Source organism: Seriola lalandi, unplaced genomic scaffold, assembly GCF_002814215.2.
Source record: "Seriola lalandi dorsalis isolate HSWRI2012SDOR001 ecotype SW California unplaced genomic scaffold, Sedor1 jcf7180002054488, whole genome shotgun sequence".
Taxonomy (NCBI): domain Eukaryota; kingdom Metazoa; phylum Chordata; class Actinopteri; order Carangiformes; family Carangidae; genus Seriola; species Seriola lalandi.
The window spans coordinates 324,225-337,548 of record NW_019525041.1 but is presented as its reverse complement, the minus strand read 5'-3'; the positions used below and the strand labels follow the sequence as shown (position 1 = coordinate 337,548).

The 13,324-nt window shown below is 41.7% G+C and overlaps 1 protein-coding gene across 2 annotated transcripts in view; it reads right to left on the bottom strand.

The window, feature by feature from the left end:
• gli1 (GLI family zinc finger 1) overlaps positions 1-13,324 on the bottom strand; it is a 50,152-nt gene that overhangs the window by 5,045 nt on the left and 31,783 nt on the right. For both annotated transcript variants that reach the window (XM_023412867.2, XM_087175754.1), the window contains 11 exons: positions 6,725-6,836; positions 4,138-4,370; positions 3,424-3,525; positions 3,095-3,293; positions 2,781-2,949; positions 2,434-2,541; positions 1,871-2,011; positions 1,550-1,699; positions 1,168-1,332; positions 545-787; positions 106-415 (listed from right to left, as the gene is read on the bottom strand). In XM_023412867.2, the coding sequence (XP_023268635.1) occupies positions 106-415; positions 545-787; positions 1,168-1,332; positions 1,550-1,699; positions 1,871-2,011; positions 2,434-2,541; positions 2,781-2,949; positions 3,095-3,293; positions 3,424-3,525; positions 4,138-4,370; positions 6,725-6,836 (1,932 nt within the window). The remainder of the gene's footprint in view (positions 1-105; positions 416-544; positions 788-1,167; positions 1,333-1,549; positions 1,700-1,870; positions 2,012-2,433; positions 2,542-2,780; positions 2,950-3,094; positions 3,294-3,423; positions 3,526-4,137; positions 4,371-6,724; positions 6,837-13,324) is intronic.

The following is a 13,324-nucleotide window of genomic DNA, read 5'->3' as shown; positions in this document are numbered from 1 at the left end:
CTATTTTGTACAATTCGCAAATCAACATCAATGAATATAAACAAAGAATATGCGCATAATTACAAAATTCTGATTATTTATGAATAACTTCGCCATAGAACTTACCAGGAAGTGTTGGTAACTTGTTGCTGGCACAGCGGCCAGGAGGAGTAGGCCTGCGGATTTGCTTCAGCTTGTCAATCTTCAGGTTCTCCAGCCTTTTCAAAGCCTGTGCCGACATTCCCATTGCTCCTCCTACACTTCCTGGTTCCCCTCCTCCTCCACCTGCTACTCCATCCTCCAGTGCTGTGAGATCCTCCAAGCTGCCTGCTGCATTTAGGTTCATCTCCACCCCGCTGTCGTTGTTGTTGGCGCTCCCCAGTGGAGAACGTTCGCTACTGCAAGATGACTGACCACCAGGACTTGGCTGGGATTTCTGAAAGAGGTAAATGCCTTGTCATGTATACTTTAAATTACAGACCGTCTTTTTCAAAGTATAACGAGTTTTGTTTATTTTCTTATATTGAAAGAACCTTGCAGGTTATAAATAATATTTAGCACTCACCAGAGCAGTCTCAGGAGCCAGCAGTTTGCAGTCCTCCCGGCGTGTCTCCTCTTTCTCCAGCAGCAGTTCAGAGTTCTGCCCTCCAGGGGTCATAGCTGAGCCAGGCGGTCGAGGGCCTGTGTCTCCCCGATGCTTCTTGGTGATGTGGGCTTCAGGGCCGTGCACCGTCTTCACGTGTTTTCGCAGAGAGCTCGGATCTGTATACCGCTTAGTGCAGCCTGGGATCTTACATACATAAGGTTTCTGCAAAAAAATCAAGGTGTCAGTCTATACAAAAAACGATGTTTGTGTGGAGACAGTCTTGCATAGCATAATTTGTGTAACTGCATCTGAGAGTGTCTCATTGGTCATTCTTGGCCAAAACTATTAAAAATGGTTTGCATAAATGTTTTTCCTTCTTTTTTAAACTTGACATTGTGAACATACAAAATATTTACATAAGTGTGAATCTCCACAAGACTCCCATATTAACTTATTTGAATAAAAAGCATCTATCAGTTCTCTGCCTTGGACTGATTATGTGTTGTACATAGCCAAGACAAATGCTGATATTAGCTTTCAAACTATATGCACATAAAATTACATAATTACTCAGTGGTAATCAGTGGTGTACACTACGGTACCTCATTGGAGTGAGTTCGGTTCTGGTGCTTGGCCCGGTCTGAAGCATTGGAGAAGGCCTTGTTGCAGCCTTCATGTTCACACACGTATGGTTTTTCCCCAGTGTGAGAGCGCAGGTGGGTCTTCAAATTTTCCAGGCGAGAGTAAGCCTTGTTACAGCCTTCAAACTGAGACAGAAATACAAATATAAATATTGAATGAATGAATGAATATTGTTTATTAGAGTGTCCTGCACCTTATCTGGTTCCCAGCCTGTATAGGCTTACAAGACACTTAACCATAAACTTGATGGCAACATAACAAATCATCACATACATTTACATTTTTGCAATTAAGAAAACATCTTCCAATAGTCTAGACTAAAGAGACTTAAGATTGACTCACAGTGCACTTGTGTGGCTTCTCTCCTGTGTGTCTGCGCATATGAACCACCAGCATGTACTGGGCTTTGAAAGGCCTCTGTTCTCGAGAGCACTCCTGCCAGTGGCACACAAACTCCTTCTTCTCTCCGTGGATGTGCTCATTGTTGATGTGCTGCAGAGTAAACAGATAAAGGGAGACACATTAATGATCACAGTGATACAATGTAGATACCCTAACTCAAATGCTTCAGTATAAAGAGGGATGAAGTGGAATATGAAAATGCAACCGTGGATTTGCTCAGGAACAACTCAATTCTTCCATATTTTCATCAGTATTTCTTACATGAACTAGCTGGTCTTGTGTGTCAAATTCCTTGTTGCAGCTTTCCCAGCGACAGTTAGTTTCGTAGACGGCCTCTGGCTCAGGTTTCCCGTCCTCTTTGTCCAAGTCATCTCTGCCATCCAGTAGACTCAGGAGAGGGTCCTGATGTGCACAAACAAAAAAATGGTTAAAATTAAAAAAAAAAGGAAAAAGTACTGAACAAACATATCAAATTTTACTATGTGCACTTGTCTTAAAGCTACTTATGTTTTCTTTATATTGCATATTAGATATCAGCCAGTCATGCCATCCACTGCTGATATGATGGAGGTTAATTTCCAACTAAAGCCACAAAGATGCATAAATGTATCTTTGTATGTGATGATGATCGTATAATTTTGGCAAGAAAATTGTCATATTTTGAGAGAATACCTGATTTATGTGTCAGAGCAAAAACATCACAAAGAGCCATTCTTGACTTCCACCTACTCTTCTTGACACCACATCATTTTGACATTAGCAACAGACAAAAGCTTTTCTATTCCTGTATGAGTATGTGCCAAGGCCAAAAACTAATACTGTACCTGAGTGCCAGTGGAAGAAGGACTAGCCACATCTCCCTCTGACCTCTCCTCCAGGCTCTTCACATTCATGCCATCCATCACACCTCCCAGCCCTGGCTCCGTTTTCAGCTACAAAACAATACACACATCATACTGTGTTTCATCTGTCTTGCACAATCCGTGTCCATCTCTCACGGTCATTCACCTTCATGCAATTAACACCGATTTTAAATTCTCCTCATCATAGACCTGCCTGAGCTTCCTATTCCCTCCTCCCATGCCTCCTCTTCCGGCTGTCAGTAACTGAAGGCGCACTGATACTGAACTGCTCTGACCGCTTTCTAAAGAGAGTGAGAGAGCTGTCTTACATGTCCATGCTTGGGTGGAACGTGGAGTCGAGGATTGTGCGGAGGTAAGCGGGAAGCTTGGCAGGGACCTGGTGTGTGTCCACCTAGAGGTGTCCCCCCGCCTCCACCGTACATGGAACCTTGTTGCCTGGACTGGCAGTTTATATTGCTGGAATAACCCAGGGACGGACTGCGGGGTAACAGAAAAGACAATATGAACCATTGAGGTATTCAAATTCATCAAATAAATATATATATATATATATATATATATATATCAATAAAATAAATATCTAAATATATAGGAGAATGTGGAAATTTGCGAAATATCTGACCTCATGGCGCTCACAGAGAGATGCCCATAGGAGCTGGCTCCATTGGGGTTGCAGCGAGAGTTGACGAAGGCCACTAAAGAGTTGGGTGATGTCCGGATTACTGTCTGCAGGTCCACACTGGCATCAGACAGAGGAGAGATGGACAGAGCTCTCTTTTTACTCAGCTTCAGCATGGAACGAGGTGTGGAGAACCTTGAGCCTACAGAAGAGGGAGGGGGAGAGGACAACAAGAGCAGGAGGGTTAGCTTTTGAAGACACAAAAGATTTATTCAAATTTAAATCCAAACACTGCACACCACTTCCCCATTAATATGTGAGTGATCCCTTACCATCACCAGACCCAATCTGATCAGAGCCAGGCTGAACCTGGCAGAAGTTATGATGAGAGGACATCATGTTGTTCTGGTTACAGTAGGGGGTGCTATTGCCACCTGCACAGCATTAAGGATAGACAGAAACAGACAGCAACATTAATATCTCTCAGGTTGTGTGTGTGTGTGTGTGTGTGTGTGTGTGTGTGTGTGTGTGTGTGTGTGTGTGTGTGAAGCAGACAGATGGTTGCTTGGCTACTGAGGCCAGTGTTCATATGTTTAAACTCTCAACAACGCATTATGTTGAAAATGTAGTGAAGTGAGGAAGAGAGATACTTCACTGTATTTTTAAAGAGGATGAGACATAATAGTAAAAACCCGCAAGGTCAGTAACATGAGGTGGAAATTGCATTGTAATGCCAGGTAACAGCATCCACACTAGTAAGTCATTTTAAATGATTATTATTACATTGTTATGTAAAAGCCACACCGTAACAGTCAGAAGATGGCATCTGTACATCATTTACAGTAGATTCACTGTTAACTGTTTCTTTTTTTTTTATCTCTAGCTCACATAAGGTTTACTGAGTAATTTTGATTTGTCCATTTTTTCTGCAAGCTATCGTAGAACACTAGGTAGTTTCTGTTTCCTACTCAGTCTCTCAGGTATCTTTAAGTCCAAATCAGTAGCAGCTGTGAGATTCAGGAGGTGTAAAAGATACTCTGACTCACTCTCTGTGGGCGGCATGCCCCGGTGGCCCATCATACTGTGGGGCGGTGGGGCCTGAGGGGGCCTCATGTATTGATCCATGCAGTGGCCGATCCCCTGTCCTGGCCCTGATCCATGAGTCATACTGGGAGTCATGGGATTATACATAGCTCGGCAGTCCTGGGGAGGGCAGTTGAGGAGTGGGGCACGGAGCGAAGACACATCACTGTAGGGAGACTGGTCTGATGGGACTAGGCTGCAAATATCCAAGAAACACACATATCATAGGTATGAATTATAAATTATGAAAAATAAAGTGAACTTAACGTTAGACATGGCTGCTGCCAAAACTCACGATGGGAGCTGTGAAAATAAAAATTTCTTGTTCTGTAAATGTGACTTCTGACTCTCCTATTCCTCTACCTGAGGACGAGCTGTTTTAATGTAATAACAGAGAAGTTTTAAAAGGGGGCAGTCAACAGTGTTGCAAGTCACTGAGAGGCAGAAAAGTAATATTCATTGGTGGTTTAGGTAAGTATCAGGGCCCAAAAGTAACACGTGAAATAAATAAGTGAATAAATAAATGAGTGCGATAAACTTCTAATTAATTAATGAATTCATTAAAATTTAAAAAAAATCAATCATAATCAATAAATAACTGAAAGAATGTTTTATTTGTCCGTTTCCTGTGTGTTGTGGAAAAGTTTCTTGTATGTCCATCATGTGTCAACTTTGAACCCTCATAGTGAGAGAAGATTATACAAATTACACAACTTCTATAAATGCAACTTCATATAGAAGCTAAAGCATTTACAGTAGCAGGAACAGACAGCCTGAAAAAAAAAGAAAAAAAAGCACTGCCTGAAGCGCTGAAGTCAGGGGGAAAAAAAACTCCATATTCCCAACTTCACCCTGATCTGTTGTGATGTCTCCTTCTCACCAGTAGATGGCGTATAGGCCTTATCTTGGTCTACACTGTGGAAACTTACTCATCTGGGTTTTCCCCTTCCAAACTAGAAGTGAAGCTTCAATGGAACTTTCCAGTCTTCTCATGAATTTCAATGTATTCTCTGACCTTTCCTCAGTCTCATTGGTTAGTTCAAACTCGGTCCCTGCTGCTCTTCTCCCCTGTCTCGCTTCTCTCCTAAAGGAACAGACTTCATCCATCCACCTTCTCCTAAGACGTCCTTTCAGTTCTTTAATTCTTTCGCCACAACGTGTATTCCACACAGGAGCTTAATCTGTCCTCTCTAATCCACTGTGCCGGTTCCCCCCGAATTTACCTCCCTCCTATTCTCAGTCCTTTCTCCCTTTCCCTCCTCCCATTCATCCCTTCTGTTCTACTTCTCTGTCTCTCCCTCTTCTCTCCCTCTTTCTCTCTCTAGCCCCTCTGTCATTTCTGTCTCTTTCTATCTCCTCTTCCTTTCTCCCTCCTCCTACTCCTCCTGCTCCTCTGTCTTTCTCTGTCCTGCACAGCCACCTTTCTCTCCAACTCTCTCCGCTTCTCCCTCACTCTGGGTAACCTGAGCGGGGCGCGAGGCAGTCATGCAGAGCGCAGCAGGGCCTGGTCAGCCTGTAATTAGCAGCTGTCAGAGAGAGGCCGAGTCCACCCGCAACCTGGGTGGCATGAGGAAGGGAAGGAGGGAGGGGAGAGGAGTGGGGGGGGGAGTGAGGGGCTGAGCTTGTACTGTGTCCACAACAATTGCTTCTGTGCCCTCATAATATCCCCGTGTTAAAACAGGAACAGTTTCTAGTTCTTCAGGATGAAATATAATTTGTGATTTATAGGGACTGAAGACATGTGGGAAAACAGAACTAGATATGCACTTGTAGCAAGATCAGAGAGTTCAAAGATTTGGAAAACCTTTATTTTCTTTTTTTCCGAGGATGAGATCAGAAGATCAATATCTCAGCATAAAGACTGGAAACAAGAATGACTTTGTCCATCGTTCAAAAATACACCTACAAACACTTGTAAATGTATCTCGCTTTTTGAACTTGTGTGTAAACAAAAATATAATGAATATATGGAACTCAGTGAATGTTTGCAGTTTACCAAAGCCTTGTTGTGACTGTGAACTTGGTTTGATACCTTCATGCTTGTGCACGGACCAAAACCTGTGCTCGCTGACCGTATATGGAAACCCGTGCCAACACGCTGCACAGAAGTGCCGGGAGTTTAGATAAACTATTGTTCATCAAGAAATAGCTCCAACGCATCACTAGAGGCTGCATTAATCTATATCAATATATGTTGGCTGATACACTGAAAAGTTGTTTTACATTTATATAAAAAATGCGTATCTTGGTTTGAATTCCCGGTCAAAAAGTTAAGGAGTCTATATTTTCTAAGTTTGGAGGGAGCCAGGCTAGCTGTTTCCCCCCGTTTCCAGTCTTTATGCTAAGCTAGGCTAACCATGTCCTGACTGTCTGATTACGTAACACACAGACATGAGAGCAGTAGGCTTTTTAACCTTCCCGTTGTATCCAATTAGCCATATTTCCCCAAATGTTGAACTATTCCTCCAGTTTCTCTCATGTTAACAGAAGTTAAAATGGAGCTACAGAGTAGTGAGTGAGGACACAGCCATAGACTAACTGCTGTCTTACCCTCTGGAGGGCTGGCTGGGTGAGGTCTCGTAGTGATACAGCCCCTGGTGTGGCTGCATGTCCACTGGCATTGGAGCTCCTGGAGACCTGCTGCTCCCCTTACACCCTGGACCTGACACACGGAGACAAGGACACGGTTAGAGGGAAGAAAGAGGAAATTCAAACAAACCCAGCCCAACCAAACAAAACTAAACTCCACCAGAAAGAAAAACCAAATACACAAAAACAATTGTGGTTGGGTGAAAAGAAAAAGAAAATGTAGGATGTTAATAACATACCAAACCAAGCAAAACAGTTCAAGGGCAAAATAAGCTCTCTCTGAAAATCATGAGTCATACTTATTTTAAACAGATGGTATAAAAGTACTAAATCCATTACTTAAGTGAAGGTAGGACTATAAAAAACATAGTAGTAGTAGAAAATGAAACACACATTGTAAAACTATTTAGTTAACATCAAACATTATTAAAAATAAACTCCTATAAATAAATAAATTCCTGCATTCAAAATACTGATAAATGTGTTGGTTTTTTTTTTTTTTTTTTTTTTTACACGGTGGTGCTGTAGCCTACCTGCTTCAATAGACAATATGTAATATTCTATTAGTTTATATTTGGAATATAACTGTAAAACAATACAACATTTTTAACGGTGTACTTAATCCCTTAAAAGTCACATATATAAAACTAAAACAACTGTTGTCAATTTACAATCAGGTCAAATGTGCAGCAAATAAATCACAACGCAAGAGATGCCCCTTCTGCAGCCACACGTTTATAGAAATATAAGCATTTAAAACTCCATTTGGAGAGATGAAACGTGACACACAAGTAACATGAACATATGAGTACATAAAGCTAAAGTGAGTCCTCTTGACAGCAATTTGATCCGGTACACGGAATAGACAAAGTATCTTCACATTTTAAAAAGACTTTTGATACATAAGAAGCCTAAAATGCCTTGCTCCAACCTGAGGTGACTGTATACATTACAGAGACTTTAAAGGCAAGTCATGTGATGGTACTGATGTGCCCTGACATACTCCTACAGATTACACAAAAACCTTGTGACACAAACTGCGGGCTTGGCTTTAATCTCTCTTCTAAACAGTCTTGTACCTCAAACGCCGCTGAACTAAACAACTAAAAACCTGCCACACCTGCCCATCCTGGAAAGTAGTGATCAACATGGAAAAGACACACTGAAGAAGAAAATCAGTGTTTTTGCCTCGAAGCTTAAAAGACTAATAGTTAAGGTGAAGCTGGCACCAAAATCAGATTAAAATGGGACTAGAACAGAGCTACGCAAGCCTAATGCATTCACCTAAGAAGAAAAAGGCTTGCCCTGTTTTTGGGCAGTGTAGTGTAGAATTTCTTGTTTTTCCTGAATTAATGAGATTATTATCTCAGAGGTTTTATTTTTCCAAGAAAACTTTTCTCAGAATTCTGAGATATTAATGTCATTCATTCAGAAAAAACAGGGGAAACATTTTTTTTCTGAAATGAATGCATTACGCTTCTGTACAGAGCAGCCTTTTGTATCAAACTCATATTGAGACGGTATCTTTCAACAGGAGTGTATGTGTAAGGTAATTCTAGCTGAGTGATCTCAGGAACAAGCACCTGCTCATTACAGACATCCAACCACATCAGTGCAAGTACTAATAGTCAGAACTGAGGGCTCTTACAAGTTTACAGAGGTAATTAACACCAAAAAAGTACTGCACACACCGATGTCATGGGGACAGGCTATAGCTTTTTTTTCCATTATTTTGTATGTGCTCTCTAACAATTTTGTTTTAACAATGCAACAATAAATTTTCTTTCTGATGCCACATTCTTTAGCTCTGCCTTTAAGTCCTTGTCATGCATGTGGAATCAAAATATCACATTGCTGTTGTTCATGTGACAAGTGTTCAAACCCAGTGTGAAAGCTGCTGCCCAGTGCAGATGAAAGCTCTGTGGTTTGAGTGTAACAGGTTGCCAGGCCTGTTATGTAGTAGCACAAGTGTTAAAAGGGCAGCAGGGACCTATTTAAGCCCACAAGCCAACAGGGGGATTTGGTAGGCAAAGTTAGCCAGTGGCTAAATAACGTGGGCGGTCCAGGGCTAATTGCACATATTCAGCACCAGCTTCGGATGTGTGTATGATAATTAGTCGGAAGTGCTAAATAGAGATCTCGCCGAGCACCTCAGCTGTCCAGAACTAATAAATACCGAGAAGGGGGTCCCCAGACAGCCTGACACACACATACACACACACTGACACACCTGTCAGTCTCGCCAGGGGGTAGCATGATAATCCAGTGGCCACCAAGTCTACCGAGAATGTGTGTGCATGTGTGTGTGCATGTGTGCGTGTGTGTGTCAAAGAGTGAGTGTGGCTGTGAATATACAGTTTGTACTGTGTAAGCCCAGTGGCAGGTGTGTATGAGAAGAGAGTCTTGGAGACAAGTGTATTTGCAGCACAGCGTGTGTGTGTGTGTGTGTGTGTGAGTTGGAGAGTGTGTTTGACATGATAAATGGTGGTGGATCTCAGAGTGAGAGTGAATAATGTATGAGACCACCTTAAGCAAGCTGGAATCTTTAGAAAAATATGTTTGTGCCTATATGTGTTTCTCCTGGGAGCAAGGCAGGGAGTGTGTGCCTGAGTGTTACTGTTGTAGCTCTACGTACACACACTCAACTGTGTTGTGTATTTTATTTGCATGGTACACAGTTTACACTGCTACCCAGTGAATTACTGTAAAGTCAGTGCAACAGCAGAGTAAGTCAACATCATAAATATTTAGCAAGTCTGAGCGATCCTGCCTACTAGAAATTACTTCTATAGACTACTAATCTGCAACAGCAAATATGCTCTTTAGGGAAACATAACCCCACTTGCCAAGAGGCCAAATACTGAAAACATTAAAGTTGGAGTATGGGACTTTTACATTCAAGCCTATCAGCACCGTGTCCGTGGTGACATTCCCGCTGGCGCTGGAGCACCAGTAGCGATTCATTTTACGTCAACCAGCAATGATTGGTTTGTCAGAGCTGAGGAAGGGAGCAACCGTAACGAAGGAGACAGAGTAGGCTACAGCAACTTAGAACAACCCATGCAGCAACTCCACGGCTAGGACAAACACAGATTTCGGTTGGTATGGCTTTTCTTCTTTGACAGGTTGGTATTTTTACAATATTTGAAGTAGGCTATGTAGCTATTACATTCACCTACTGTAAATAAGGTATTTTTGTCTTCGAACTCAGAATACGTCAACGGTGTTTATGTAATTTCTTTACCAGTAGGGAGAGACAAAATGCGATTGTTGTTTGACTAGTCTAGACTGGTAAATAAACAGCTGTTAATGCTAAAGTTGGCTATGTAGCAATAGCAAAACCAACCACATGAGTGAGACGTGAACCCAGAGAAGTGTAAAAGTCAATATTGATTGTTTCTGTGAAAATGAAACACTACTAAAGCAGGGGCATTTCCATACAAAAAGGTTTGTTTGAAGAACATATATATATTTTTTATATACTTAATGATGACTTTCAGGTCAGGAAAAATTTTCAAAACTTTATACTACTCACTACTAGAATTAAACAAGTCTCATCTATATATTTTGCAAAATGCATGTGTATATATGCTTTCCATCCATTATATGTGTACATGTATGGATATATGGATTTACCATCTGTAATATGTATGTACAGATAGATGATTTCATACATGCATGGTGCTGACACAGGTGTCGTGGCATTGTGCTATTTTAGGTCAATATTTTGTGAGAAACTCTAAGGGAGTTTGCTCCCTGGTGTAATTTGTGGTGCTGGGTTTGAGAGGGACGGGGCAGCAGCATATTAAAAACCCCAAGGCCATAAATCAAACGCCTAACTAAACAAGCCTGCTCCACTGCGGCACAGCGAGCTGGGCTGGAGCTGAGGATGAGGACAGGAAGTCCAGCCACTTTCTACACCCAAAACCTCTCCATTCAAACACTCCAAGTTCACTAACCCGGCAACATCACCACCCCATACAAATAAGCCACACCTAACAGCCAGACATCTTGCACAGTTACTCTGTCTCAAACATCAATAACCATACACAGCACTATGACAAAACCAGAGTGAAAAAACCTTGAAAATAAAATGACAACGACACTCAGTGCGAAAACAAGGTGTATGTTGTATAAGCTGCAACTAACAAACAATTTCAAAATTAATTAATTTTTTAATTAATGTGCTAATTGTTCAGTCCATGTAATGTCAAAAACAAATTCATTTAGAAATCAGATAAACAACTACTACTTTCAACATGTATTTGAGATAATAATGTACTTAATAAAAAAAAAAAAACTTGAAAGAAATTCAAAAAATCATTACCAATTTCATTTGTTGCATGAAAATCCTACCTTCATTATTCATTATCATAGTTCTTTTTTGGGCACTGTATTATGTTTCCAGAGTGAGACAAACTCATATAAGTCTATTTTATCTTCCTGGACTGTGATATTAGCTGAGCTTTGCTTTATTACTGGATATGTTAAAACAAGCCCAAGAAGTCTTGACTGTGGTTTATCGCAATAAATTTCCATTCTGACTTACCTACTTAGTCACCAAACCAGCTTACCACCAGTAAATAAAATATGGTTTTGTATCCTTAATGAACTATTACTCATTCACCAGAAACCCAACCACTGCACTGTAAGGACCCGCCATTCAGCAAAAGCTAATGCTAAATACAAGAACAGATCTGGTCCTGGCTTTTCTGTTATAGGAATCAAACATTTACAGATTTATGTAACCTCTGAAAGAAGACAGAACACATTTCTCTTACGAACATAAAAATCTTAATATATAAAACGCACCTCTACCAGTCCAATACACTCAGGGGTATTGCTATTACAGCATCACTTAGTCTTGCATGACCAGTAGGTAACGGAGGCTAATGTTAGCAAACTTTTTTGCTCCACAACAGACATTTTGCTGACTGTATGACTCTTCTCTACTCCTGTAACTTTTACACTACATTTTAGCATTACCACTAAAATTTACAAGATAATGTAAACGCTAAAACATGATGTAACCATAGCGTAGAGTCATAAAGTCAGTGAACTGACGCTGTAATGTCCGTTACACGCAAAAAACGATCCAAGTGTTTTGAGTCCAGCTAACATTAGCCTCCATTCTACTGGTCACACGAGACCAAGTATGGTTATAGCAGCGAAACCCCTGAGTGTGATGAATGAACATTACACAACCAATTCCACTTTAATGTCAAAATTGACTGGAACATGTCTCTGTGACTGTGTTTATTTCATTATAATGCTTTCTATTGACACTAAAGTGTAATATTATCTTAACTACTGCTTGGCAGATCAACACCATAATTTTCACAATTGTTCTTCTTGTTGCAGGACCTTTGACTAGACTGTATTAAGTGACTTTTTTCTAATTCGATACGCATTTTTCCCACTAAATTCAGCTCTCAGGTGATAGTTTGTATTTGTGGTATATACAAAGAGAAACATTGTTTAGTCTTGCACAGTTTGGCTATTTGCGACATTCCCATAAAGCGTCGGTCCTCCTCCCTCTGAGGAAGTCTCTAGAGAGGACAGACATTTCCACAGGTCATTGGTCGTGTCAGACAAAAGGCCTGATCCGGCCCTGCTCCACTCTGCTTCTACACTGCTCTACTCTTGGTTGTAACATTAAACTGGGGCTCACACATGCACCCCCCCACCCCCACTCCCCAGCCAATATAAAAAGCAGAATTTACAGACAGCCCCTCTCTTCTTAACCTCATTTCTACTCTACTCTCAGATGAGAATGTATTGTATGTAATGAGTATACAGTATGCGTGCTCATGTGTGTGTTCTCATTTGCGTGTTTGCTGGATAATCTATTACTTAGACAGCATGTACACATACAATAACAGCCAAAATAACACTCAACACACATCTTTGGAGTATATTGTGTAGTGTAAACACCCATCTGAAAGTATTTTGTCTTTCACCCCCACCCTCTCCCATGTTCCTTACTTTCATCCTCTCACTCTGCCTTTTCCATGGCTGTGTATCGCTATCTCTGGCTATCTCCTGCTCCCTCTTCTCCCCCCGCTGCCTCCACCCTCTCCCTCATTCCCTCCCTCTCTCCTTCTCTCCCTCTCGCTCTCTCTCTCAGCTCATTCCTGCTCTTGCGACCTCTCCCTTGCCCCTCCCCCTCCTGGCGGAGCTGCAGTCGAGGTGGGTGTTCTCTGGCTGTTATGACTTGAGAGACGATAATGGCAGCTATAATGTAGCCAGCCGTTCCTGATGTGGCTGGGCTTGTGGGAGATTCTGTTGTGTTAGGGCTGGAGACGGAGTGAAGGAGGGAGGGGGGGAATGGAGGCGGGGCTCGGGCCCTCAGCCAACCACAGTCCAGAATCTAACTCGTTTTCTTTTCCTTTTTTTCCCCCCTCCTCTGTCTTTCTCTCCTCACCCACCGACTTCTTCTAGCCCAGTTGTTTTCCTTCAGTGGTAAACTTTGTTTTTAAATTCTGGCTTTGTTTTTCTAACCCCCCCACCCAACAGACTCTCCTCCGTCCCTGCTTTTCTCCCCCCCCCCCCCCCCCCCCC